Source organism: Ranitomeya imitator, chromosome 1 (assembly GCF_032444005.1).
Source record: "Ranitomeya imitator isolate aRanImi1 chromosome 1, aRanImi1.pri, whole genome shotgun sequence".
In the NCBI taxonomy this organism is placed as follows: domain Eukaryota; kingdom Metazoa; phylum Chordata; class Amphibia; order Anura; family Dendrobatidae; genus Ranitomeya; species Ranitomeya imitator.
In genome coordinates, this window is record NC_091282.1 from 5073323 (window position 1) to 5100524 (window position 27202).

Here is a 27202-nt window from a genome sequence, read left to right on the forward strand (position 1 = left end):
CCTCTCCTCTCCCAGTGTGCAACCCCCACTCCACAAACTCACTTAGTGATAGAAAGCAGAGGGTGGTTATAAATGGTATAGTCTCTAACTGGGTCGCTGTGACCAGTGGGGTACCGCAGGGGTCGGTATTGGGACCTGTTCTCTTCAACATATTCATTAATGATCTGGTAGAAGGTTTACACAGTAAAATATCGATATTTGCAGATGATACAAAACTATGTAAAGCAGTTAATACAAGAGAAGATAGTATTCTGCTACAGATGGATCTGGATAAGTTGGAAACTTGGGCTGAAAGGTGGCAGATGAGGTTTAACAATGATAAATGTAAGGTTATACACATGGGAAGAGGGAATCAATATCACCATTACACACTGAACGGGAAACCACTGGGTAAATCTGACAGGGAGAAGGACTTGGGGATCCTAGTTAATGATAAACTTACCTGGAGCAGCCAGTGCCAGGCAGCAGCTGCCAAGGCAAACAGGATCATGGGGTGCATTAAAAGAGGTCTGGATACACATGATGAGAGCATTATACTGCCTCTGTACAAATCCCTAGTTAGACCGCACATGGAGTACTGTGTCCAGTTTTGGGCACCGGTGCTCAGGAAGGATATAATGGAACTAGAGAGAGTACAAAGGAGGGCAACAAAATTAATAAAGGGGATGGGAGAACTACAATACCCAGATAGATTAGCGAAATTAGGATTATTTAGTCTAGAAAAAAGACGACTGAGGGGCGATCTAATAACCATGCATAAGTATATAAGAGGACAATACAAATATCTCGCTGAGGATCTGTTTATACCAAGGAAGGTGACGGGCACAAGGGGGCATTCTTTGCGTCTGGAGGAGAGAAGGTTTTTCCACCAACATAGAAGAGGATTCTTTACTGTTAGGGCAGTGAGAATCTGGAATTGCTTGCCTGAGGAGGTGGTGATGGCGAACTCAGTCGAGGGGTTCAAGAGAGGCCTGGATGTCTTCCTGGAGCAGAACAATATTGTATCATACAATTATTAGGTTCTGTAGAAGGACGTAGATCTGGGTATTTATTATGATGGAATATAGGCTGAACTGGATGGACAAATGTCTTTTTTCGGCCTTACTAACTATGTTACTATGTTATGTTACTATGTTACTCACCCTCCCTGAAATCTCAAACATCTCAACTTACAATCACTCTCTGAGTCCCTTCTCCCTCTTACCGACATAGCCTCCCTTCATGACACAGATGCTGCTGCCACTTTTTATAACACCACAATAACAGCAACACTTGATTCGGCCGCCCCGCTCGTGCATAGCAAAACTCGTACACTCAACAGACAGCCCTGGCTGACCAGCCTGACCAAAGAAATGAGACGGGCTTCCAGGATCGCTGAGTGGAGATGGAAGAGATCCCACTCTGCTGACCACTTCACTACATACAAGCAGTCCCTTGCCAGCTTCAAGTCCGTGCTCACTGCCGCAAAACAAACTTACCTCTCATCTCTCATATCCTTCCTGTCTCACAACCCTAAACAGCTTTTCAACACTTTCAATTCTCTACTCTGTCCCCCCACACTCCCTCCCTCCCCTCTCATTTCTGCTGAAGACTTCTTTAAACAGAAGACCGATACGATCAGAGAAAGCTTTGGCCCACAGCGCCCAATGCCCCTCTTAGTTGCTCAACCCTGTTCCCCCAAAACCAGCTTCTCCACCATGACAGAAGGTCAGCTCTCCACCCTCCTGTCAAGATCATACCTCACCACTTGCACGCTTGACCCGCTCCCGTCCCACCTCATCCCTAACCTCACCACAGTCTTCGTCCCAACCCTAACACATCTCCTCAACCTCTCACTCACAACAGGTGTCTTCCCCTCATCCTTCAAACATGCCTCAATCACACCCATCCTCAAAAAGCCCTCCCTCGACCCATCCTCTGTGTCTAGCTATCGCCCGATATCTTTTCTCCCTTATGCCTCAAAATTACCGGAACAACATGTCCATCTTGAACTGTCCTCCCACCTCTCCTCCTGCTCCCTCTTTGACCGGTTACAATCTGGCTTCCCTCCACATCACTCAACTGAAACTGCCCTAACTAAAGTCACCAATGACCTACTAACTGCCAGGAGCAAGCGACACTACTCTGTCCTCCATCTCCTGGACCTGTCTTCTGCCTTTGACACTGTGGACCATTCCCTTCTGCTACATATTCTCTCATCTCTTGGCATCACAGACTTGGCCCTTTCATGGATCTCGTCATATCTGACAGACCGAACATTCAGTATCTCCCTCCCCCACACCATCTCCTCACTCCACCCCTTTTCTGTCGGTGTTCCTCAAGGCTCTGTTCTAGGACCCCTCTATACTCTTCTCCATCTACACCTTCGGCCTGGGACAGCTCATAGAATCCCATGGTATGCAGTACCATCTCCATCTCTACGCCAATGACACACAGATCTACCTATCTGGACCTGACCTCACCTCCTTACTTACCAAAATCCCGCACTGTCTGTCTGCTATCTCGGCCTTCTTTTCTGCTCGCTTTCTAAAACTGAACATGGACAAAACAGAATTCATCATCTTTTCCCCATCTCACTCTACCCCTCCACCAGACCTAGCTATCAATATAAATGGCTGCTCACTTTCCCCAGTCCCACATACCTGGTGCCTCGGGGTGATCCTCCACTCTGCCCTCTCTTTCAAGCCACATATCCAAGCCCTTTCCTCCTCCTGCCGTCTCAAACTCAAAAATATCTCCCAGATCCGTGCATTTCTTGACCGCGACCCACAAAAACACTAGTGCATGCCCTTATCATCTCCCGCCTTGACTACTGCAACCTCCTACTCTCTGGACTCCCCTCTAGCACTCTGGCACCCCTCCAATCCATCCTACACTCTGCTGCCCGACTAATCCACCTGTCCCCCCGCTATTCCCCAGCCTCTCCCCTGTGTCAAGCCCTTCACTGGCTTCCTATCGCCCAGAGACTCCAGTTCAAAACCCTCACAATGACATACAAAGCCATCCACAACCTGTCTCCTCCATACATCTGTGACATGGTCTCCTGTGTTGTGAATTCTGTTGTCAAGCTCCCTCCTGTGGTCATGAATGGTACTTCGGCTGGTTCTGTCCATGGGGCTGCGGCTTCTGAGTTTCCTTCCACAGGTGACGAGGTTAATTCGTTAGCTGGCTGCTCTATTTAACTCCACTTAGATATTTGCTCCATGCCACCTGTCAATGTTCCAGTATTGGTCTAGTTCACTCCTGGATCGTTCATGTGACCTGTCTTCCCAGCAGAAGCTAAGTTCCTGCTTGTTTTTCTCTGTTTGCTATTTTTCTGTCCAGCTTGCTATTTTGTTTTTTGTCTTGCTTACTGGAAGCTCTGGGACGCAGAGGGAGCGCCTCCGCACCGTGAGTCGGTGCGGAGGGTCTTTTTGCGCCCTCTGCGTGGTCTTTTTGTAGTTTTTTGTGCTGACCGCAAAGTTACCTTTCCTATCCTCAGTCTGTTCAGTAAGTCAGGCCTCACTTTGCTAAATCTATTTCATCTCTGTGTTTGTATTTTCATCTTTACTCACAGTCATTATATGTGGGGGGCTGCCTTTTCCTTTGGGGAATTTCTCTGAGGCAAGGTAGGCTTATTTTTCTGTCTTCAGGGCTAGCTAGTTCCTTAGGCTGTGCCGAGTTGCATAGGGAGCGTTAGGAGCAATCCACGGCTATTTCTAGTGTGTGTGATAGGATTAGGGATTGCGGTAGGCAGAGTTCCCACGTCTCAGAGCTCGTCCTATATTATTTGTAACTATCAGGTCGTTCCGTGTGCTCTTAACCATCAGGTCCATTATTGTCCTGACCACCAGGTCATAACACTCCTGGTACCTACCTACACGCAACCTCCGATCCTCTCAAGATCTCCTTCTCTACTCCCCTCTCATCTCTTCTTCCCACAACCGCATCCAAGATTTCTCCCGTGCTTCCCCCATACTCTGGAACTCTCTACCCCAACACATCAGACTCGCGCCTACCATAGAAACCTTCAAAAAGAACCTGAAGACCCACCTCTTCCGACAAGCCTACAGGCTGCAGTGATCCTCAACCTACTGAACTGCCGCACAACCTGCCCTACCCTCTCCTAGTGTATCCTCACCCATCCCCTGCAGACTGTGAGCCCTCGCGGACAGGGTCCTCCCTCCTTATGTACCCGTGTGCCTTGTTTTTTTGCTCATGTTTAATTGTATTTGTCTATATTTGCCTCGTTTTCACATGTAAATGGAATAAATGGCGCTATAAAAATGTATAATAATAATAATAACTCCTAAAATGAATAGTGGAGTGGAGATGTGACCCCTTTCTGCTCCACATTTGTATTTGTGTCCTGAGGACAATGGATTCGGTACTGTCCAGCTGGTTTCATAACGGTTTGGAGGTATGTTGTGCTCCCTCTGAAAAGGGTCGTCATGTGTGCGATTCCTAGACCGAACAAACAATGGGGTTTCATTATGAGGTGGGTTAATATCAGAATCACACTAGAGCTTGTCCTCGCCTGTTATTTTATGACTACTCTTATTATGACTATTATTTTATTATTACTGCATGAAATAATTACTTTTCTTTCATATTTATTATTACTGTTATTTATTTTTGTATTATATTATTATTTTATTATTACTTTTATTACTTCATTATTAATATTATTCATATATATTATTATTGTTTATATAATGTCTTTATTATTAGTATTATTTATACTAAGTTATATTGATTTTGTAATTAGTGTTTTATTATTACTATTTTTAATAACAATTACTGTGATAATTTATTACTTTTACTTCTTCATTAATATTACATTGTTTTAGATTTATGTAGATTTCCATATTACTATTATTATTGTTGTTATTACTATGTTACTATTCTTTTAATATTACTGTCTGAATGTATTATTATTATTATTATTATTATTATTATTATTATTATTCCAGACTCCACTTTGAGGTCGTGTCCAGGATATAGGAAGAGACCCACATGCCATATGACTTACTGTCCCACAGGGCTGGAGGTCTTCCTGCCCCATCACTGTATTGCTCACTTTGTGGTCCCCATGTTATAGGGTGATGGCGGGGGATGGGGTGTAGTTAACCGTCCGGATGCTGGAGCAGATTCCGCCATCTCTCAGGCTGTGTTTGGGTATTGAGTCATTATTGCCGTGTGTGGAATCTTGGATCCGGGGGAAGGAGTCTGAATTCCTGCTTTCTGCGGTCTCCATTTATGGCCTCCCTCCCTAGACTCCGGACTGGGAAGAAATACTCAATGATTCCATATACGGAGATCCTCCCGGATCAGGGTGATGGCTCCGAGCCCAGTATGGGGGTTGTTTATCCTATACGTGAGCGATCTGCTGAGGATACATTTTATGGACAACACACCTAATCGCCCGAAGGTGAAAAATGACGTAAAAATGGAATTTATTAATCAGGTTCAAGATTTAAACTGTAACCAAAATGAGGATATTCACAGTGAGGACACGATTACCACGGTTTATACAAATATATTTACTGGTACGTGATATGTCGGCTACACAGAATATATACAGTGTGATATTTGCCCCCATATGTTAACCTAACCCCATACAATCCACACCCAGGACAGGCCCTCTGGTGACCCCAAATGACACCTACAACAGCCCATACTACCGAGACCCAACCATACTCAAGACAGGTGACATGCAATGACTACTGGAAACCAACCCTAATGGTGACACCAAACGCTTACTGGACAGGCCCTCTGGTGACACCAAATGACACCTACAATAGCCCAAACTACCGAGACCCAACCATACTCAAGACAGGTGACATGCAATGACTACTGGGAACCAACCCTAATGGTGAGACCAAACGTGCACTGGACAGGCCCTCTGGTGACATCAAATGACACCTACAATAGCCCATACTACTGAGACCCAACCATACTCAAGACAGGTGACATGCAATGACTACTGGGAACCAACCCTAATGGTGAGACCAAACGTGCACTGGACAGGCCCTCTGGTGACACCAAATGACACCTACAATAGCCCATACTACTGAGACCCAACCATACCCAGAGCAGGTGACATGCAATAACTACTGGGAACCAACCCTAATGGTGACACCAAACACTCACTGAACAGGCCCTCTGGTGACACCAAATGACACCTACAATAGCCCATACTGCTGAGACCCAACCATACCCAGAGCAGGTGACATGCAATGACTACTGGACAGGCCTTCTGGTGACATGAAGTGACACCTAGGACAGGCCCTACTGCTGACACCCAATGGTATCCAGGAACAGGTCTTTATGGTGCCACTGAAAGCGTTCGGGACAGGTCCTCTTGGTGGCAACAAGTACCACGCAGGGCAGACCCTCCTTGTGCCACCAGACAACACCCTGTAGAGGCCTTCCTGCTGACACCAAACAGCATGAATGAAATGCCCTTCTTATGACAACCCCCCCCCCCACGCACACCCACAACAGACCTTACTGGTGACACCCAACAATATCAAGGTCAGGTCCTACTGGTAATAATTCCCCCACAACCAGGACTGTCCCTAACTCTGAAAAGTATCATGGAAAGGCACTGCAGATGACAATGCCTCCACACCCAGGACAGGCCCAATTGGTGACAATCCCCCACATCTCAGGAAAAGCCCTACTGGTGACAATATCTCCCACACCAAGGATAGGCTCTCCTGGTGACACCCAAGTACACCCAGGAAATGCCCTACGGGTGCAATTACCATTACCCGAATAATCAAGAGAAGCCCTACATGTGACAATCCCTCCACAGCCAAGATAAGCCAATTGGTTACACCCAATGACATTCTAGACAGGCCCTGCTAGTGGCTATCCCTTCCACACCTAGAACAGGCCCTACCAATAACAATTTCACCCCAAGAAAACCTACAACTGGGATAAGTTCTACAAGTGACAATACCCTCCCCACACACAGAATACCAAGGACAAGCCCTCCCACAAAAAAACATGACCTCCTCGAGTTACAATCACCCCCACACCACACACCGGACAGATGTCTGTAAGTGACAATCCCCCAAACACACATCTCTATGACATCCTCCCACCTTGGGGTCCACTCTATGTTGCTGCTATATAGACTATATACACCCTTTATCAATCTGTGCCGGTCATGCCATGTTCTCCTCTGCTGTTGCTGCTTTATAGATGACATTTGATTTAGAATCCAGCGACCTGAAAGAAATAAGATTAAAGGTAACTAATAAATATATGAACATCACTCTCCTCCATATGAGGTCTGGAAAACACTGGACCTTACTAACTATCCTACACATGAAAGCAGGAATACACTGGACCTGGACTTCTTCCAGCTCTGCTCAGTGAATGACCTGAATGAACTCCTACACTTGAAGGCTGGAATACACCGGGCCTGGTTTTCTCACAGCTGTACTTAGTGTACGACCTTACTAACTCTCCTACACATGAGAATGGGAATACACTGAATCTCTTCTTCTAATGGCTCTGTTCCATGTACTACCTTACTAATTCTCCTACACATGAAGACGGTAATACACTGGACCTGGTCTTCTCTTGGCTTGGCTCAGTGTATGATCCCACTAACTCCCTTACACATGAGGATAGGAATACACTGAGCCTGGCCTTCTCGCAGCTCTGCTCCATTAATGACCTTACTAACTCTCCAACAGATGAGGATGGGAATACACTGGCCCTGATCTTCCCCCAGCTTTGTTTCGTATATGACCTCACTAACTCTCTTACACATGAGGATGGGAAAACACTGAACCTGGTGTTCTCCCAGCTCTGATCCATTAATGGCCTTACTAACTCTCCAACAGATGAGGATGGGAATACACTGGGCCCGGTATTCTCCCTGCTTTACTTTGTATATGACCTCACTAACTCTCTTACACATGAGGATGGGAAAACACTGAACCTGGTGTTCTCCCAGCTCTGATCCATTAATGGCCTTACTAACTCTCCAACAGATGAGGATGGGAATACACTGGGCCCGGTATTCTCCCTGCTTTACTTTGTATATGACCTCACTAACTCTCTTATACATGAGGATGGAAATACAGTGGACCTGGTCTTCTGAATCTGCTCCATGTATGACCTCACAAACTGTCCTACACATGGAGGTAGAAATACACAATACCTGGATTTCTCCCAGCTCTGCTCAGTGTATGACCTGACTCAAAATCCTACACATGAAAGTTGTAATACACCAGACCTAGTTTTCCCATAGCGCTACTCAGTGTATGACCTTACTAAATCTCCTAAACATGGAGATGGGAATACACTGGATCTCGTCTTCTCCCTGCCCTGTTCCATGTATAAACTTACTAACTCTCCTACACATTAAGATGGTAATACATTGGACCTGATCTTTTACTGGCTTGGTTCAGTGTATGATCCCACAAACTCTCTTACACATGAGAATGGGAATACACTGGACCTAGTCTTCTCCCAGCTGTGTTCCGTTAATGATCTTACTAACTCTACTACAGATGATATTGGGAATACACTGGACCTGGTCTTCTCTCAGCTTTGCTCCATGTATGACCTCATTAACTCTCCTACACATGAAGATGGGAATACACTCAGCCTGGTCTTCTCCTGGCTTTGCTCTGTGTTTGACCTTATTAACTTTCCTACACATGAAGATGGGAATACAATGAACCTGGTGTTATCTCAGCTCTGTTCCGTGTATAACCTCGCTAACTCTCCTACAGATGAGGGTAAGAATACACTGGACCTGGTCTTCTCCTGCCTCAGCTCCACGTATGACCTTACTAATTCTACATGATGATGGCAATACACTAGACCTGGTCTCCCAGCTCTGTTCCATGAATGACCTCATTATTCTACTACATTAGAAAATAAATACATTGGACCTCATCTTCTCCTGGCTCTGCTCCAAATATGGCCTTACGAACTCCCCTACACATGAGGATGGGCATACACTGAACCTGATCTTCTTCCCGCTCTGCTCTGTGTATTTCCTCACTAGCTTTTCTACCCATGATAATGGAAATACACTGGACCTGCACTTCTCCCCGCTTCGCTCCATGCATGCCCTAACTAACTCTCCTACACATGATAATGGAAATACACTGGACCTGGACTTCTCCCCGCTTCGCTCCATGCATGCCCTAACTAACTCTCCTACACATGATAATGGAAATACACTGGACCTGGACTTCTCCCCGCTTCGCTCCATGCATGCCCTCACTAACTCTCCTACACATGATAATGGAAATACACTGGACCTGGACTTCTCCCCGCTTCGCTCCATGCATGCCCTAACTAACTCTCCTACACATGATAATCGGAATAGACTGGATTTGGTCTATTCCCAGCTCTGTTCCATGTATGACTTCACTACTCTCCTACATGAAGACAGGAATACACTGGGCCTGGTCTTCTGCAGGGTCAGACTGGCCTGGTGGGATACTGGTGAAATGCCTGGTGGGCCCGAAAGAGAGAAGGAAGAAGGAGAAAGACATAGGGCGCGATGATGTCACTACTGCATGCCCTCTGTCCTGGGCAGTACAGAGAGTCAGAAATCACTGAGCAGTCCAGGCCTTTTGGGTAACGGGAGAGGTGAGTATTTGATTTCTATTAATGTATGAAGCAACATATGGGGCCTATTAGACTGTATTGAGCAATATATCGGGCCCATTTACTGTGTGGAACAATATCTGGAGCCATTATACTGTACGAAGCAGTCTATGGGGCCATTATTCTGTATGGAGCACGGTGGCTCGGTGGTTAGCAGTGCAGCCTTGCAGCGCTGGAGTCCTGGGTTCTAATCCCACCTTGGATAACATCTGCAAGGACTTTGTATGTTCTCTCCGTGTTTGCGTGGATTTCCTCCGGGATCTCCGGTTTCCTCCCACATTCCAAAGACATACTGATAGGGAATTTAGATTGTGAGCCTCAACGGGGACAGCGATGATAATGTGTGCAAACTGTAAAGCGCTGCGGAATATGTTAACGCTATTTAAAAATAAAGATTATTATTGTATTTTATGGGGCGCATTAATTATTCTGTATGGAGCATTATATAGGTCAATTATTCTGTATGGAGCATTATTTTCGTCTATTATACGGTATGGAGCAATATTTGGGGGCCATTATATAATGTGTGGCATTATATGAGGCCATTATTCTATATGGAGCAATATGTAGGGCAATTATACTGTATGGAGCATTATATGGGGCCGTTATTCTTTCCATGAAATATAAGGGGCCGTTGTACTGTATGGAGCCAGTATTAACCCCTTCACCCCAAAGCCTGTTTTCACCTAAGTGACAGGGCCAATTTTTACAATTCTGACCACTGTCACTTTATGAGGTCATAACTCTGAAACGCTTCAACGGATCCTGGTGATTCTGACATTGTTTTCTCGTGACATATTGTACTTCATGATAGTGGTAAAACTTCTTCGATACGACTTGCATTTATTTGTGAAAAAAACAAAAATTTGTCGGAAATTATGAAAATTTAGCAATTTTCAAACTCTTAGTTTTTATGCCCTTAAATTAGAGAGTTATATCACATAATATAGTTAATAAACAACATTTCCCACATGTCTGCTTTACATCAGCACAATTTTGGAAACATAATTTTTTTTTGTTAGGACGTTATAAGGGTTAAAAGTTGACCAGCGATTTCTCATTTTTGCAACAAAATTTACAAAACCATTTTTTTACGGACCACCTCACACTTGAAGTGACTTTCAGGGGTCTATATGACAGAAAATGCCCAAAAGTGACACCATTCTAAAAACTGCACCCCTCAAGGTACTCAAAACCACATTCAAAAAGTTTATTAACCCTTCAGGTGCTTCACAGGAATTTTTTGAATGTTTAAAAAAATTGAACATTTAACTTTTTTTTCACAAAATTTTTACTTCAGGTCCAATTTGTTTCATTTTACCAAGGGTAACAGGAGAAATTGGACCACAAAAGACGTTGTACAATTTGTCCTGAGTACGCTGATACCCCATATGTGGGGGTAAACCACTGTTTGGGCACATGGCAGAGCTCGGAAGGGAAGGAGCGCCATTTGACTTTTCAATGCGAGATTTGCTGGAATTGAGATCGGAGCCCATGTCACGATTGGAGAGCCCCTGATGTGCCTAAACAGTGGAAACCCCCACAAGTGACACCATTTTGGAAAGTAGACCCCCTAAGGAACTAATCTAGATGTGTGGTGAGCACTTTGAACCTCCAAGTGCTTCACAGAAGTTTATAATGTAGAGCCGTAAAAAAAAAATTATATTTAATTTTCACAAAAAATGATCTTTTTGCCCCAAATTTTTTATTTTCCCAAGGGTAAAAGGATAAATTGGACCCCAAAAGTTGTTTTGCAATTTGTCCTGAGTACGTCGATACTTCATATATGGGGATAAACCACTGTTTGAGCGCATGGCAGAGCTCGGAAGGGAAGGAGCGCCATTTGACTTTTCAATGCAAAATTGGCTGGAATTGAGATCGGACGCCATGTCGCATTTGGAGAGCCCCTGACGTGCCTTAACAGTGGAAACACCCCACAAGTGACCCCATTTTGGAAAGAAGACCCCCTAAGGAGCTTATCTAGATGTGTGGTGAGCACTTTTAACCCCCAATTGTTTCACTAAAGTTTAGAATGTAGCATTGTGAAAATTAAAAAATCATTTTTTCTTTCCACAAAATGATGTTTTAGCCCGCAATTTTTTTTTCTCCCAAGGGTAACAGGAGATAGTGGACCACAAATGTTATTGTCCAATTTGTCCTGAGTACGCTGATACCCCACATGTGGGGGGGAACCACCGTTTGAGTGCATGGCAGAGCTCGGAAGGGAAGGAGCACCATTTGAAATGCAGACTTAGATGGAATGGACTGCAGGTGTCATGTTGCATTTGCAGAGCCCCTGATGTACCTAAACAGTAGAAACTACCCACAAGTGACCCCATATTGGAAACTAGACCCCCCAAGGAACTTATCTAGATGTGTTGTGTGAGCTTTGAACCAACAAGTGTTTCACTACAGTTTATAACGCAGAGCGGTGAAAATAAAAAAAAATTTTTTTCCACGAAAATGATATTTTATCCCCTATGCTTTTATTTTCCCAAGGGTAACAGGACAAATTGGACCCCAAAAGTTGTTGTCCAACTTGTCCTGAGAACGCTGATACCCCATATGTTGGGAGGAACCACTGTTTGGGCACACAGGAAAACTCGGAAGGGAAGGATCCCTGTTTTACTTTTTCAAAGCAGAATTGGCTGGAATTGAGATCGGACGCCATGTCGCGTTTGGAGAGCCCCTGATGTGCCTAAACAGTGGAAACCCCCAATTATAACTGAAACCCTAACCCCAACCCTAACCCTAGCCCTAGCCCTAACCCTAACCCTAGCCCTAACCCTAGCCCTAACCCTAGCCCTAACCCTAGCCCTAATGGGAAAATGGAAATAAATACATTTTTTTACATTTTATTATTTTTCCCTAACTAAGGGGGTGATGAAGGGGGGTTTGATTTACTTTTATAGCGTTTTTTCTGGCGGATTTTTATGATTGGCAGCTGTCACACACTAAAAGACGCTTTTTATTGCAAAAAATAGTTTTTGCATCACCACATTTTGAGAGCTATAATTTATCCATATTTTGGCCCACAGAGTCATATGAGGTCTTGTTTTTTGTGGGACGAGTTGATGTTTTTATTGGTAACATTTTCGGGCAGATGACATTTTTTGATCGCTTTTTATTCCGATTTTTGGGAGGCGGAATGAACAAAAACCAGCAATTCCTGAATTTCTTTTAGGGGGGGCGTTTATACCGTTCCACGTGTGGTAAAATGGATAAAGCAGTTTTATTCTTCGGGTCAGTACGATTACAGCGATACCTCATTTATGTAATTTTTTTATGTTTTGGCGCTTTTACACAATAAAAACTATTTTATATAAAAAAATAATTGTTTTTGCATCGCATTATTCTGAGAGCTATAACTTTTTTATTTTTCTGCTGATGATGCTGTATGGCGGCTTTTTTTTTGCGGGACAAGATGACGTTTTCAGCGGTACCATGGTTATTTATATCCGTCATTTTGGTCGCGTGTTATTCTACTTTTTGTTCGCCTGTATGATAATAAAGCGTTGTTTTTTGCCTTGTTTTTTTTTTTTTTTTTTTTGCGGTGTTCACTGAAGGGGTTAACTAGTGTGATAGTTTTATAGAGCAGGTCGTTACGGACGCGGCGATACCAAATATGTGTACATTTATTGTTTTTTTTTTTTACATAAATAAATGTATTTATTGGGAAATGTTTTTTTTTTTTTAATTTGGGGATTTTTTTAAATTTTTTTTTTTACACATTCTATTTTTTTTTTTTTACTTTCTAACATTGTCCCAGGGTGGGACATCTCTGTATTAGATCAGATCGTTGATCTGACACTGTGCATAGCACACTGTCAGATCAACGATCTGACAGGCAGCTTAGCTGGCTTTCCAGCGCCTGCTCTTAGCAGGCGCCGGCTAGCCAGGTCACTTCATGACCCGGAAGGAGTCCGGCGGCCATCTTGGATCCGGGGACTCCTTCCTGGTCACCGGAGCAACGCGATCTCATTGCGTTGCTCCGGTGGGAGAGCGCAGGGAGCCCCCGTCCCTGCGCGATCCCCCTCTATGCCGCTGTCACTACTGACAGCGGCATCAGAGGGGTTAAATGCCCGCGATCGGCGATAGCGCCGATCGTGGGCATTGCTGCGGGGTGTCAGCTGTCATATACAGCTGACACCCGCACCCGATCACCGCGGCGCTCAGCGCGAGACCGCGGTGATCGGTGCGCCGTACTAGTACTGCTGCTGGCACTTATGCAGTGCCGGCAGCGCAGTACTAGTACGGCGGCTGGCGCGAAGGGGTTAAATGATTAAAATATTACCTTTTATTAATTAAATTTAAAAGAACATCATGATTAGTGCACTACAAAAACCATCACCATAACAACAACATCCAGTAGGAAAGGCCAGGGTGGTGCCTAGCCCTACACTTCTCTATATGCACCCTACCTATCAGCGGAGGTTGGCACCCTATTACCTGCGCAGATCGCGCCCCCGCTCACCGTCGACTATCCCTACTACCCCTATTGGGCCCTCATAGGGTGGGATAGATGTATTTCATGCATACAATGTGCTGACTGTCATAATTAGTATTTGGTCCACAAGGATATAGTGGCGACGGGGGGCTGTCCCTATCTTGTCCCTGCCTGTCAGCGGAGGTTGACACCCTATTGATAAATCTCGCGTGTTTGGCACCCCCCGCTCCTCGAGGGCTGATGCCCTGCTTTATCCCTTATTAGATAGATCTTGCCCCAAAATAATAAGGTGCTTTAGTGCTTAAAGTGCCAATAATTGGAAATATTCAGAGTTTCCTATCCATAACGTTCATTCGTAGCTCATCTATACGAGACAGAAAACGAGCTTACATCTATCCCACCCTATAAGGGCAAATAGGGGTAGTAGGGATAGTCGATGGTGAGCGGGGCGCCATCTGCGCAGGTAATAGGGTGCCAACCTCCGCTGATAGGTAGGGTGCATATAGTGAAGTGTAGGGCTAGGCACCACCCTGGCCTTTCCTACTGGATGTTGTTGTTATGGTGATGGTTCTTGTAGTGCACTAATCATGATGTTCTTTTAAATTTAATTAATAAAAGGTAATATTTTAATCATTTAATACCGGGGTTTTTCTTCTGTGAATTTGTTGTCCAGTATACCCCCAAGTATATTTTTTCTTTTTCTGTGAATGTTATACTGTATGGAGCATTATATGGGGCCCATTATACTATATGGGGCAATATATGGGGCCCATTAAACTGTATGGAGTAAAATATGGGCCCATTTTACTGAATTGTGGATTATATGGGGCCTGCTATACTATATGGAACAATATATTGGGCCCATTATACTGTATGAAACAATACATCGGACCCATTATATACTGTGCAAAGCATTCTATGGGACCATTATTCTATATGGAGAAATATATGGGGCAATTACATTGTATGGAGCATTATATGCGGCCATTAGTCAATACAGGGAAATATATGGGGCCATTATTCTGTGTGGAGCATTATATGGGCACATTATACTGCATGGAGCATTATATGGGGCTCATTACACTGCATGGAGCAATATATGGTGCCCATAATACTGCATGGAGGACTATGTGGTGCCAATAATACTAAATGTAGGACTATGTGGTGACCATAATACTGTATGGAGTACTATGTGGTGCACATAACACTGTATGGAGGACTATGTGGTGCACATAACACTGTATGTAACATAGTAACATAGTTAGTAAGGCCGAAAAAAGACATTTGTCCATCCAGTTCAGCCTATATTCCATCATAATAAATCCCCAGATCTACGTCCTTCTACAGAACCTAATAATTGTATGATACAATATTGTTCTGCTCCAGGAAGACATCCAGGCCTCTCTTGAACCCCTCGACTGAGTTCGCCATCACCACCTCCTCAGGCAAGCAATTCCAGATTCTCACTGCCCTAACAGTAAAGAATCCTCTTCTATGTTGGTGGAAAAACCTTCTCTCCTCCAGACGCAAAGAATGCCCCCTTGTGCCCGTCACCTTCCTTGGTATAAACAGATCCTCAGCGAGATATTTGTATTGTCCCCTTATATATTTATACATGGTTATTAGATCGCCCCTCTGTCGTCTTTTTTCTAGACTAAATAATCCTAATTTCGCTAATCTATCTGGGTATTGTAGTTCTCCCATCCCCTTTATTAATTTTGTTGCCCTCCTTTGTACTCTCTCTAGTTCCATTATATCCTTCCTGAGCACCGGTGCCCAATACTGGACACAGTACTCCATGTGCGGTCTAACTAGGGATTTGTACAGAGGCAGTATAATGCTCTCATCATGTGTAGCCAGACCTCTCTTAATGCACCCCATGATCCTGTTTGCCTTGGCAGCTGCTGCCTGGCACTGGCTGCTCCAGGTAAGTTTATCATTAACTAGGATCCCCAAGTCCTTCTCCCTGTCAGATTTACCCAGTGGTTTCCCGTTCAGTGTGTAATGGTGATATTGATTCCTTCTTCCCATGTGTATAACCTTACATTTATCATTGTTAAACCTCATCTGCCACCTTTCAGCCCAAGTTTCCAACTTATCCAGATCCATCTGTAGCAGAATACTATCTTCTCTTGTATTAACTGCTTTACATAGTTTTGTATCATCTGCAAATATCGATATTTTACTGTGTAAACCTTCTACCAGATCATTAATGAATATGTTGAAGAGAACAGGTCCCAATACTGACCCCTGCGGTACCCCACTGGTCACAGCGACCCAGTTAGAGACTATACCATTTATAACCACCCTCTGCTTTCTATCACTAAGCCAGTTACTAACCCATTTACACACATTTTCCCCCAGACCAAGCATTCTCATTTTGTGTACCAACCTCTTGTGCGGCACGGTATCAAACGCTTTGGAAAAATCGAGATATACCACGTCCAATGACTCACCGTGGTCCAGCCTATAGCTTACCTCTTCATAAAAACTGATTAGATTGGTTTGACAGGAGCGATTTCACATAAACCCATGCTGATATGGAGTTACACAGTTATTCTCATTGAGATAATCCAGAATAACATCCCTCAGAAACCCTTCACATATTTTACCAACAATAGAGGTTAGACTTACTGGCCTATAATTTCCAGGTTCACTTTTAGAGCCCTTTTTGAATATTGGCACCACATTTGCTATGCGCCAGTCCTGCGGAACAGACCCTGTCGCTATAGAGTCCCTAAAAATAAGAAATAATGGTTTATCTATTACATTACTTAGTTCTCTTAGTACTTGTGGGTGTATGCCAGGGCCGGCTCCAGGTTTTTGAGGGCCCCGGGCGAAAGAGTCTCAGTGGACCCCCCTTTAACACATACCACGATTCATGATCGCATATAACATAGCCTTGTAGTATATAACACAGCCCACGTAGTAAATAACACAGCCACATAGCATATAACACAGCCATGTAGTATATAACAGCCCATGTAGCATATAACACAGCCACATAGTATATAGCACAGCCCACATAGCATATAAAAGCCCATAAAGTATATAGCACAGTCACATATTATATAAACACAGCTCATGTAGTATATAACACGGCCCATGTAGTATATAGAACAGCCATGTAGTATATAGCACAGCCACATAGTATATAACACTGCCCACGTAGTATATAGAAGAGCCATGTAGTATATAGCACAGCCCACGTAGCATATAACAGCCCATATAGTATATAGCAATGGCCGTGTCAGAGGCAGAGTGGGGAATGATGGGAGAGGTAGTGTCAGGTGACGCCCTCTCCTCCATCATTTGCTTTGAACTTTACCGGCAGACGCCAGTATAGTTCAATGCGGTGGCGGGGGAGTTGGCGCTGGCGACAGGCGGGCCCCCCTGCCTCACAGATGCCCCATAGCGGCTGCGTGATGTACCGCTAGCTGAGGGCCCCTGGGAGAGCGGGGGCACTAGGCAGCTGCCTGGCCCTAATGCCAGCCCTGTATGGGCCCCCCTGTCTCGCCAGGGCCCCGGCACTTGCCCGGGTACGCCGGGTGCTGACGCCGGCCCTGGTGTATGCCATCCGGACCCGGAGATTTATCTATTTTAATCTTATTTAGCCGGTTTCGCACCTCTTCTTGGGTTAGATTGGTGACCCTTAATATAGGGTTTTCATTGTTTCTTGGGATTTCACCTAGCATTTCATTTTCCACCGTGAATACCGTGGAGAAGAAGGTGTTTAATATGTTAGCTTTTTCCTCGTCATCTACAACCATTCTTTCCTCACTATTTTTTAAGGGGCCTACATTTTCAGTTTTTATTCTTTTACTATTGATATAGTTGAAGAACAGTTTGGAATTAGTTTTACTCTCCTTAGCAATGTGCTAAGGACTGGCGCATAGCAAATGTGGTGCCAATATTCAAAAAGGGCTCTAAAAGTGAACCTGGAAATTATAGGCCAGTAAGTCTAACCTCTATTGTTGGTAAAATATTTGAAGGGTTTCTGAGGGATGTTATTCTGGATTATCTCAATGAGAATAACTGTTTAACTCCATATCAGCATGGGTTTATGAGAAATCGCTCCTGTCAAACCAATCTAATCAGTTTTTATGAAGAGGTAAGCTATAGACTGGACCACGGTGAGTCATTGGACGTGGTATATCTCGATTTTTCCAAAGCGTTTGATACCGTGCCGCACAAGAGGTTGGTACACAAAATGAGAATGCTTGGTCTGGGGGAAAATGTGTGTAAATGGGTTAGTAACTGGCTTAGTGATAGAAAGCAGAGGGTGGTTATAAATGGTATAGTCTCTAACTGGGTCGCTGTGACCAGTGGGGTACCGCAGGGGTCAGTATTGGGACCTGTTCTCTTCAACATATTCATTAATGATCTGGTAGAAGGTTTACACAGTAAAATATCGATATTTGCAGATGATACAAAACTATGTAAAGCAGTTAATACAAGAGAAGATAGTATTCTGCTACAGATGGATCTGGATAAGTTGGAAACTTGGGCTGAAAGGTGGCAGATGAGGTTTAACAATGATAAATGTAAGGTTATACACATGGGAAGAGGGAATCAATATCACCATTACACACTGAACGGGAAACCACTGGGTAAATCTGACAGGGAGAAGGACTTGGGGATCCTAGTTAATGATAAACTTACCTGGAGCAGCCAGTGCCAGGCAGCAGCTGCCAAGGCAAACAGGATCATGGGGTGCATTAAAAGAGGTCTGGATACACATGATGAGAGCATTATACTGCCTCTGTACAAATCCCTAGTTAGACCGCACATGGAGTACTGTGTCCAGTTTTGGGCACCGGTGCTCAGGAAGGATATAATGGAACTAGAGAGAGTACAAAGGAGGGCAACAAAATTAATAAAGGGGATGGGAGAACTACAATACCCAGATAGATTAGCGAAATTAGGATTATTTAGTCTAGAAAAAAGACGACTGAGGGGCGATCTAATAACCATGTATAAGTATATAAGGGGACAATACAAATATCTCGCTGAGGATCTGTTTATACCAAGGAAGGTGACGGGCACAAGGGGGCATTCTTTGCGTCTGGAGGAGAGAAGGTTTTTCCACCAACATAGAAGAGGATTCTTTACTGTTAGGGCAGTGAGAATCTGGAATTGCTTGCCTGAGGAGGTGGTGATGGCGAACTCAGTCGAGGGGTTCAAGAGAGGCCTGGATGTCTTCCTGGAGCAGAACAATATTGTATCATACAATTATTAGGTTCTGTAGAAGGACGTAGATCTGGGGATTTATTATGATGGAATATAGGCTGAACTGGATGGACAAATGTCTTTTTTCGGCCTTACTAACTATGTTACTATGTTACTATGTTACTATGCTTCTCTGTTTCCTTTTTGGCAGCTTTAATTAGTTTTTTAGATAAAGTATTATTCTCCCTATAGTTTTTTAGAGCTTCAATGGTGCCATCCTGCTTTAGTAGTGCAAATGCTTTCTTTTTACTGTTAATTGCCTGTCTTACTTCTTTGTTTAGCCACATTGGGTTTTTCCTATTTCTAGTCCTTTTATTCCCACAAGCTATAAACCGCTTACAGTGCCTATTTAGGATGTCCTTACACATTTTCCATTTATTATCTGTATTCTTATTTCTGAGGATATTGTCCCAGTCTACCAGATTAAGGGCATCTCTAAGCTGGTCAAACTTTGCCTTCCTAAAGTTCAGTGTTTTTGTGACTCCCTGACAAGTCCCCCTAGTGAAAGACAGGAGTACTATGTTGTCCCCATATAACTGTACGGAGGACTATGTGGTGCCATTATATACTGTGGAGCATTATATGAGGCCATTATTCTTTATGGAGCAATATATGAGGTGATATGAGGTGATTATACTGTGTGGAGCATTTTATGGGGGCCATTATTCTTTCCAGGTAATACAAGGAGCCATTATACTGTATCGAGCATTATATGGGGCTCATTATGCTATATGGAGCAATATATTAGGCCCATTATACTGTATGGCACAATTTATGGGGACCATTATATACCGTGTGGAGTATTATATGGGGCCATTGTTCTATGTGGAGCAATATATGGGTCAATTATACTGTATGAAGTATTATATAGGGCCATTCTACATATAGCAATATATGGGGCCATTATACTGTATAGAGCATTACATTGGGCCCATTATACTGAATGGAGCATTGTATGGGGCTCATTATACTGTATGGAGCATTATATGGCACCCATTATACTGTATGGAGCATTATATGGGGCTTATTATACTGTATGTAGCACTATATGTGGCCCATTATACTGTATGGAGCAATATATGGGGCTCTGTTGTGAATTCTGTTGTCGGGCTCCCTCCTGTGGTCATGAATGGTACTTCGGCTGGTTCTGTCCATGGACTTCCTCTGGTGGGTGTTTCTGAGTTTCCTTCCACAGGTGACGAGGTTAATTCGTTAGCTGGCTGCTCTATTTAACTCCACTTAGATATTTGCTCCATGCCACCTGTCAATGTTCCAGTATTGGTCTAGTTCACTCCTGGATCGTTCTTGTGACCTGTCTTCCCAGCAGAAGCTAAGTTCCAGCTTGTATTTCTTTGGTTTGCTATTTTTCTGTCCAGCTTGCTATTTTTATTGTTGTCTTGCTTGCTGGAAGCTCTGGGACGCAGAGGGAGCGCCTCCGCACCGTGAGTCGGTGCGGAGGGTCTTTTTGCGCCCTCTGCGTGGTCTTTTTGTAGGTTTTTGTGCTGACCGCAAAGTAACCTTTCCTATCCTCGGTCTGTTCAGTAAGTCGGGCCTCACTTTGCTAAATCTATTTAATCTCTGTGTTTGTATTTTCATCTTTACTCACAGTCATTATATGTGGGGGGCTGCCTTTTCCTTTGGGGAATTTCTCTGAGGCAAGGTAGGCTTTATTTTTCTATCTTTAGGGCTAGCTAGTTCCTTAGGCTGTGCCGAGTTGCATAGGGAGCGTTAGGCGCAATCCACGGCTATTTCTAGTGTGTTTGATAGGATTAGGGATTGCGGTCAGCAGAGTTCCCACGTCCCAGAGCTCGTCCTTTATTATCAGTAACTATCAGGTCATTCCGTGTGCTCTTAACCACCAGGTCCATTATTGTCCTGACCACCAGGTCATAACAGTACAGGTGGCCCAAAGTACTAATGCATCTCAATAGAGGGATAAGAGAAGTTGAGACCATTTTTTTTTCTTTGCAGTGTGTTTTGTCTCTGTTTTCCCCTTTACCTCTGGGTGGTTCAGGACACAGGTGTAAACATGGACATTCAAGGTCTGTCCTCTTGGATGGATAATCTCACTACAGGGGTACAAAACATTAAAGATTTTGTGGTTCAGAATCCGATGTCAGAGCCTAGGATTCCAATTCCTGATTTTTTTTTGGGTGATAGATCTAAGTTCTTGAATTTCAAAAATAATTGTAAATTGTTTCTTGCCTTGAAACCTCGCTCCTCAGGTGACCCTGTACAACAAGTAAAGATCATTATTTCTTTGTTACGTGGTGACCCTCAAGACTGGGCATTTTCCCTTGCGCCAGAACATCCGGCATTGCGTGATGTTGATGCGTTTTTCCTGGCGCTTGGATTGCTTTATGACGAACCTAATTCAGTGGATCAGGCAGAGAAAATCTTGCTGGCTCTGTGTCAGGGTCAGGATGAAGCGGAGATATATTGTCAGAAGTTTAAAAAGTGGTCTGTGCTCACTCAGTGGAATGAATGTGCCCTGGCAGCAATCTTCAGAAAGGGTCTCTCTGAAGCCCTTAAGGATGTCATGGTGGGATTTCCCATGCCTGCTGGTCTGAATGAGTCTATGTCCTTGGCCATTCAGATCGATCGACGCTTGCGTGAGCGTAAAGCTGTGCAACATCTGGCGGTATTCTCTGAGCATGGGCCTGAGCCTATGCAATGTGATAGGACTTTGACCAGAGCTGAACGGCAAGAACACAGACGTCGCAATGGGCTATGTTTTTACTGTGGTGATTCCACTCATGCTATCTCCAATTGTCCTAAGCGCACTAAGCGGTTCGCTAGGTCTGCCACCATTGGTACGGTACAGTCTAAATTTCTATTGTCCGTTACTCTCATTTGCTCTCTGTCATCCTATTCTGTAATGGCATTTGTGGATTCAGGCGCTGCCCTGAATTTGATGGACTTGGAGTATGCTAGGCGCTGTGGTTTTTTCTTGGAGCCCTTGCAGTATCCTATTCCATTGAGAGGAATTGATGCTACGGCTTTGGCCAAGAATAAGCCTCAGTACTGGACCCAACTGACCATGCGCACCAGGAGGATATTCGCTTTTTGGTGTTGCATAATCTGCATGATGTGGTCGTGTTGGGGTTGCCATGGCTACAGGTTCATAATCCAGTATTGGACTGGAAATCTATGTCTGTGTCCAGCTGGGGTTGCCAGGGGGTACATGGTGATGTTCCATTTTTGTCTATTTCGTCTTCCACTCCTTCTGAAGTTCCAGAGTTTTTGTCGGATTATCGGGATGTATTTGATGAGCCCAAAGCCAGTGCCCTACCTCCTCATAGGGATTGCGATTGTGCAATTAATTTGATTCCTGGTAGTAAGTTTCCTAAGGGCCGATTGTTCAATTTACATGTGTCAGAACACGCCGCTATGCGGAGTTATATAAAGGAATCCTTGGAGAAAGGCCATATTCGCCCGTCGTCATCACCGTTAGGAGCAGGGTTCTTTTTTGTGGCCAAGAAGGATGGTTCTTTGAGACCTTGTATTGATTACCGCCTTCTTAATAAAATTACAGTCAAATTTCAGCATCCTCTGCCGTTGCTGTCTGATTTGTTTGCTCGTATTAAAGGGGCTAGTTGGTTCACCAAGATAGATCTTCGAGGGGCGTATAATCTTGTACGTATTAAACAAGGCGATGAATGGAAAACAGCATTTAATACGCCCGAGGGCCATTTTGAGTACCTGGTTATGCCATTCGGGCTTTCCAATGCTCCATCAGTATTTTAGTCCTTTATGCATGACATCTTCCGAGAGTACCTGGATAAATTCCTGATTGTGTATTTGGATGATATTTTGGTCTTTTCGGATGATTGGGAGTCTCATGTAAAGCACGTCAGAATGGTGTTCCAGGTCCTTCGTGCGAATTCCTTGTTTGTGAAGGGGTCAAAGTGTCTCTTTGGAGTTCAGAAGGTTTCATTTTTGGGGTTCATTTTTTCCCCTTCTACTATCGAGATGGACCCTGTTAAAGTCCAGGCCATTTACGATTGGACTCAGCCGACATCTGTGAAGAGCCTGCAAAAGTTCCTGGGCTTTGCTAATTTTTATCGGCGCTTCATCGCTAATTTTTCTACTGTTGCTAAACCGTTGACTGATTTGACCAAGAAGGGTGCTGATGTGGTCAATTGGTCTTCTGCAGCTGTAGAGGCTTTTCAGGAGTTGAAGCGTCGTTTTTCTTCTGCCCCTGTGTTGTGCCAGCCAGATGTTTCGCTCCCGTTTCAGGTTGAGGTTGATGCTTCTGAGATTGGAGCAGGGGCTGTTTTGTCGCAAAGAAGTTCTGATTGCTCGGTGATGAAGCCATGTGCTTTCTTTTCTAGAAAGTTTTCGCCTACTGAGCGTAATTATGATGTTGGTAATCGTGAGTTGTTGGCCATGAAGTGGGCATTCGAGGAGTGGCGTCATTGGCTTGAAGGAGCCAAGCATCGCGTGGTGGTCTTGACAGATCACAAGAATTTGACTTATCTTGAGTCTGCCAAATGGTTGAATCCGAGACAGGCTCGATGGTCGTTATTTTTCTCCCGTTTTGATTTTGTGGTTTCGTACCTTCCGGGCTCTAAGAATGTGAAGGCTGATGCCCTGTCTAGGAGTTTTGTGCCTGACTCTCCGGGTGTTCCTGAGCCGGCGGGTATTCTCAAAGAGGGGGTAATTTTGTCTGCCATCTCCCCTGATTTGCGGCGGGTGCTGCAAAAATTTCAGGCTGACCGTTGCCCAGCGGAGAAACTGTTTGTCCCTGATAGATGGACTAGTAGAGTTATCTCTGAGATTCATTGTTCAGTGTTGGCTGGGCATCCTGGAATTTTTGGTACCAGAGATTTGGTGGCTAGATCCTTTTGGTGGCCGTCTTTGTCGCGGGATGTGCGTTCTTTTGTGCAGTCCTGTGGGACTTGTGCTCGGGCTAAGCCCTGCTGTTCTCGTGCCAGTGGGTTGCTTTTGCCCTTGCCGGTCCCGAAGAGGCCCTGGACGCATATTTCTATGGATTTTATTTCGGATCTCCCCGTTTCTCAAAAGATGTCGGTCATTTGGGTGGTTTGTGATCGCTTTTCTAATATGGTTCATTTGGTACCTTTGTCTAAATTGCCTTCCTCCTCTGATTTGGTGCCATTATTTTTCCAGCATGTGGTTCGTTTATATGGTATCCCGGAGAACATCGTTTCTGACAGAGGTTCCCAGTTTGTTTCGAGGTTTTGGCGATCCTTTTGTGCAAGGATGGGCATTGATTTGTCTTTTTCCCCGGCTTTCTATCCTCAGACAAATGGCCAAACCGAACGAACTAATCAAACTTTGGAAACATATCTGAGATGCTTTGTTTCTGCTGATCAGGATGATTGGGTGTCCTTTTTGCCGTTTGCTGAGTTCGCCCTTAATAATCGGGCCAGCTCGGCTACTTTGGTTTCGCCGTTTTTCTGCAATTCTGGTTTCCATCCTCGTTTCTCTTCAGGGCAGGTTGAGTCTTCAGACTGTCCTGGTGTAGATACTGTGGTGGATAGGTTGCAGCAGATTTAGACTCATGTGGTGGACAATTTGACATTGTCCCAGGAGAAGGCTCAACATTTCGCTAACCGCCGGCGCTGTGTGGGTCCCTGACTTCGTGTTGGGGATTTGGTTTGGTTGTCGTCTCGTTATGTTCCTATGAAGGTTTCCTCTCCTAAGTTTAAGCCTCATTTCATTGGTCCGTATAAGATTTCTGAGGTTATCAATCCTGTGTCATTTCGTTTGGCCCTTCCAGCTTCTTTTGCCATCCATAATATGTTCCATAGGTCGTTATTGCGGAGATACGTGGCGCCTGTGGTTCCATCCGTTGATCCTCCTGCCCCGGTGTTGGTTGAGGGGGAGTTGGAGTATGTGGTGGAGAAGATTTTGGATTCTCGTGTTTCGAGACGGAAACTCCAGCACCTGGTCAAGTGGAAAGGTTATGGTCAGGAAGATAATTCCTGGGTTTTTGCCTCTGATGTTCATGCTGCCGATCTGGTTCGTGCCTTTCATTTGGTTCATCCTGGTCGGCCTGGGGGCTCTGGTGAGGGTTCGGTAACCCCTCCTCAAGGGGGGGGGGTACTGTTGTGAATTCTGTTGTCGGGCTCCCTCCTGTGGTCATGAATGGTACTTCGGCTGGTTCTGTCCATGGACTTCCTCTGGTGGGTGTTTCTGAGTTTCCTTCCACAGGTGATGAGGTTAATTCGTTAGCTGGCTGCTCTATTTAACTCCACTTAGATATTTGCTCCATGCCACCTGTCAATGTTCCAGTATTGGTCTAGTTCACTCCTGGATCGTTCTTGTGACCTGTCTTCCCAGCAGAAGCTAAGTTCCAGCTTGTATTTCTTTGGTTTGCTATTTTTCTGTCCAGCTTGCTATTTTTATTGTTGTCTTGCTTGCTGGAAGCTCTGGGACGCAGAGGGAGCGCCTCCGCACCGTGAGTCGGTGCGGAGGGTCTTTTTGTGCCCTCTGCGTGGTCTTTTTGTAGGTTTTTGTGCTGACCGCAAAGTAACCTTTCCTATCCTCGGTCTGTTCAGTAAGTCGGGCCTCACTTTGCTAAATCTATTTCATCTCTGTGTTTGTATTTTCTTTACTTTACTCACAGTCATTATATGTGGGGGGCTGCCTTTTCCTTTGGGGAATTTCTCTGAGGCAAGGTAGGCTTTATTTTTCTATCTTCAGGGCTAGCTAGTTCCTTAGGCTGTGCCGAGTTGCATAGGGAGCGTTAGGCGCAATCCACGGCTATTTCTAGTGTGTTTGATAGGATTAGGGATTGCGGTCAGCAGCGTTCTCACGTCCCAGAGCTCGTCCTTTATTATCAGTAACTATCAGGTCATTCCGTGTGCTCTTAACCACCAGGTCCATAATTGTCCTGACCACCAGGTCATAACATGGCTCATTATACTGTATGTAGCACTATATGTGGCCCATTATACTGTATGGAGCAAATATGGTGCCCATAAAACTGTATGGAGGACTCTGTAGTGCCCATTATATGGTATGGAGCACTATATGTGGCTTCATATACTGTATGGATCAATATTTGATGCCCATAATACTATATGGAGGACTATGTGGTACCGGTTATACTGTATGAAGCAAATATGGTGCGCATAATACTGAATGGAGGACTATGTGGTGCCCATAATACTGAATGGAGGACTATGTGATGCCCATAATTATGTATGGTGGACTATGTGGTGCTCATAATACTGCACAGAGGACTATGTGGCACCTAGAATACAGTATGGAGGACTATGTGGTGCCCATTATACTGTATGGAGGACTGTGTGGTGCCCATAATACTGTATGGAGGACTATGTTGTGCCCATTATACTGTATGGAGGACTATGTGGTGCACGTAATACTGTATGGAGGACTATGTGCTGCCCATAATACTGTATGGAGGAGTATGTGCTGCCCATAATACTGTATGGAGGACTGTGTTGTGCCCATTATACTGTATGGAGGACTATGTGGTGACCATAATACTGTTTGGAGGACTATGTGGTGCCCATTAAACTGTATGGAGGACTATGCGGTGCCCATTATACTGTATGGAGAACTATGTGGTGCCCATAATACTGTATGGAGGACTATGTGGCACCCATAATACAGTATGGAGGACTATGTGGTGCCCACTATACTGTATGGAGGACTATGTGGTGCCCTTAATACTGTATGGAGGACTGTGTGGTGCCCATAATACTGTATGGAGGACTGTGTGGTGCCCATAATACTGTATGGAGGACTATGTGGTGCCCATTATACTGTATGGAGGACTATGTGGTGCCCATAATACTGTATGAAGGACTATGTGGTGCCCATAATACTGTATGGAGGACTATGTGGTGCCCATAATACTGTATGGAGGACTATGTGGTGCCCATTATACTGTAGGGAGGACTATGT

General features: G+C 44.5%; 1 protein-coding gene across 1 annotated transcript in view; it reads right to left on the bottom strand.

The window, feature by feature from the left end:
- Positions 1-5450: 5450 nt before the first annotated feature.
- Positions 5451-27202, bottom strand: part of CA9 (carbonic anhydrase 9) — a 290038-nt gene continuing 268286 nt past the window's right edge. The window contains exon 12 of the mRNA XM_069745328.1: positions 5451-7218. Coding sequence (XP_069601429.1) covers positions 7155-7218 — 64 coding nt within the window. The 3' untranslated portion in view covers positions 5451-7154. The remainder of the gene's footprint in view (positions 7219-27202) is intronic.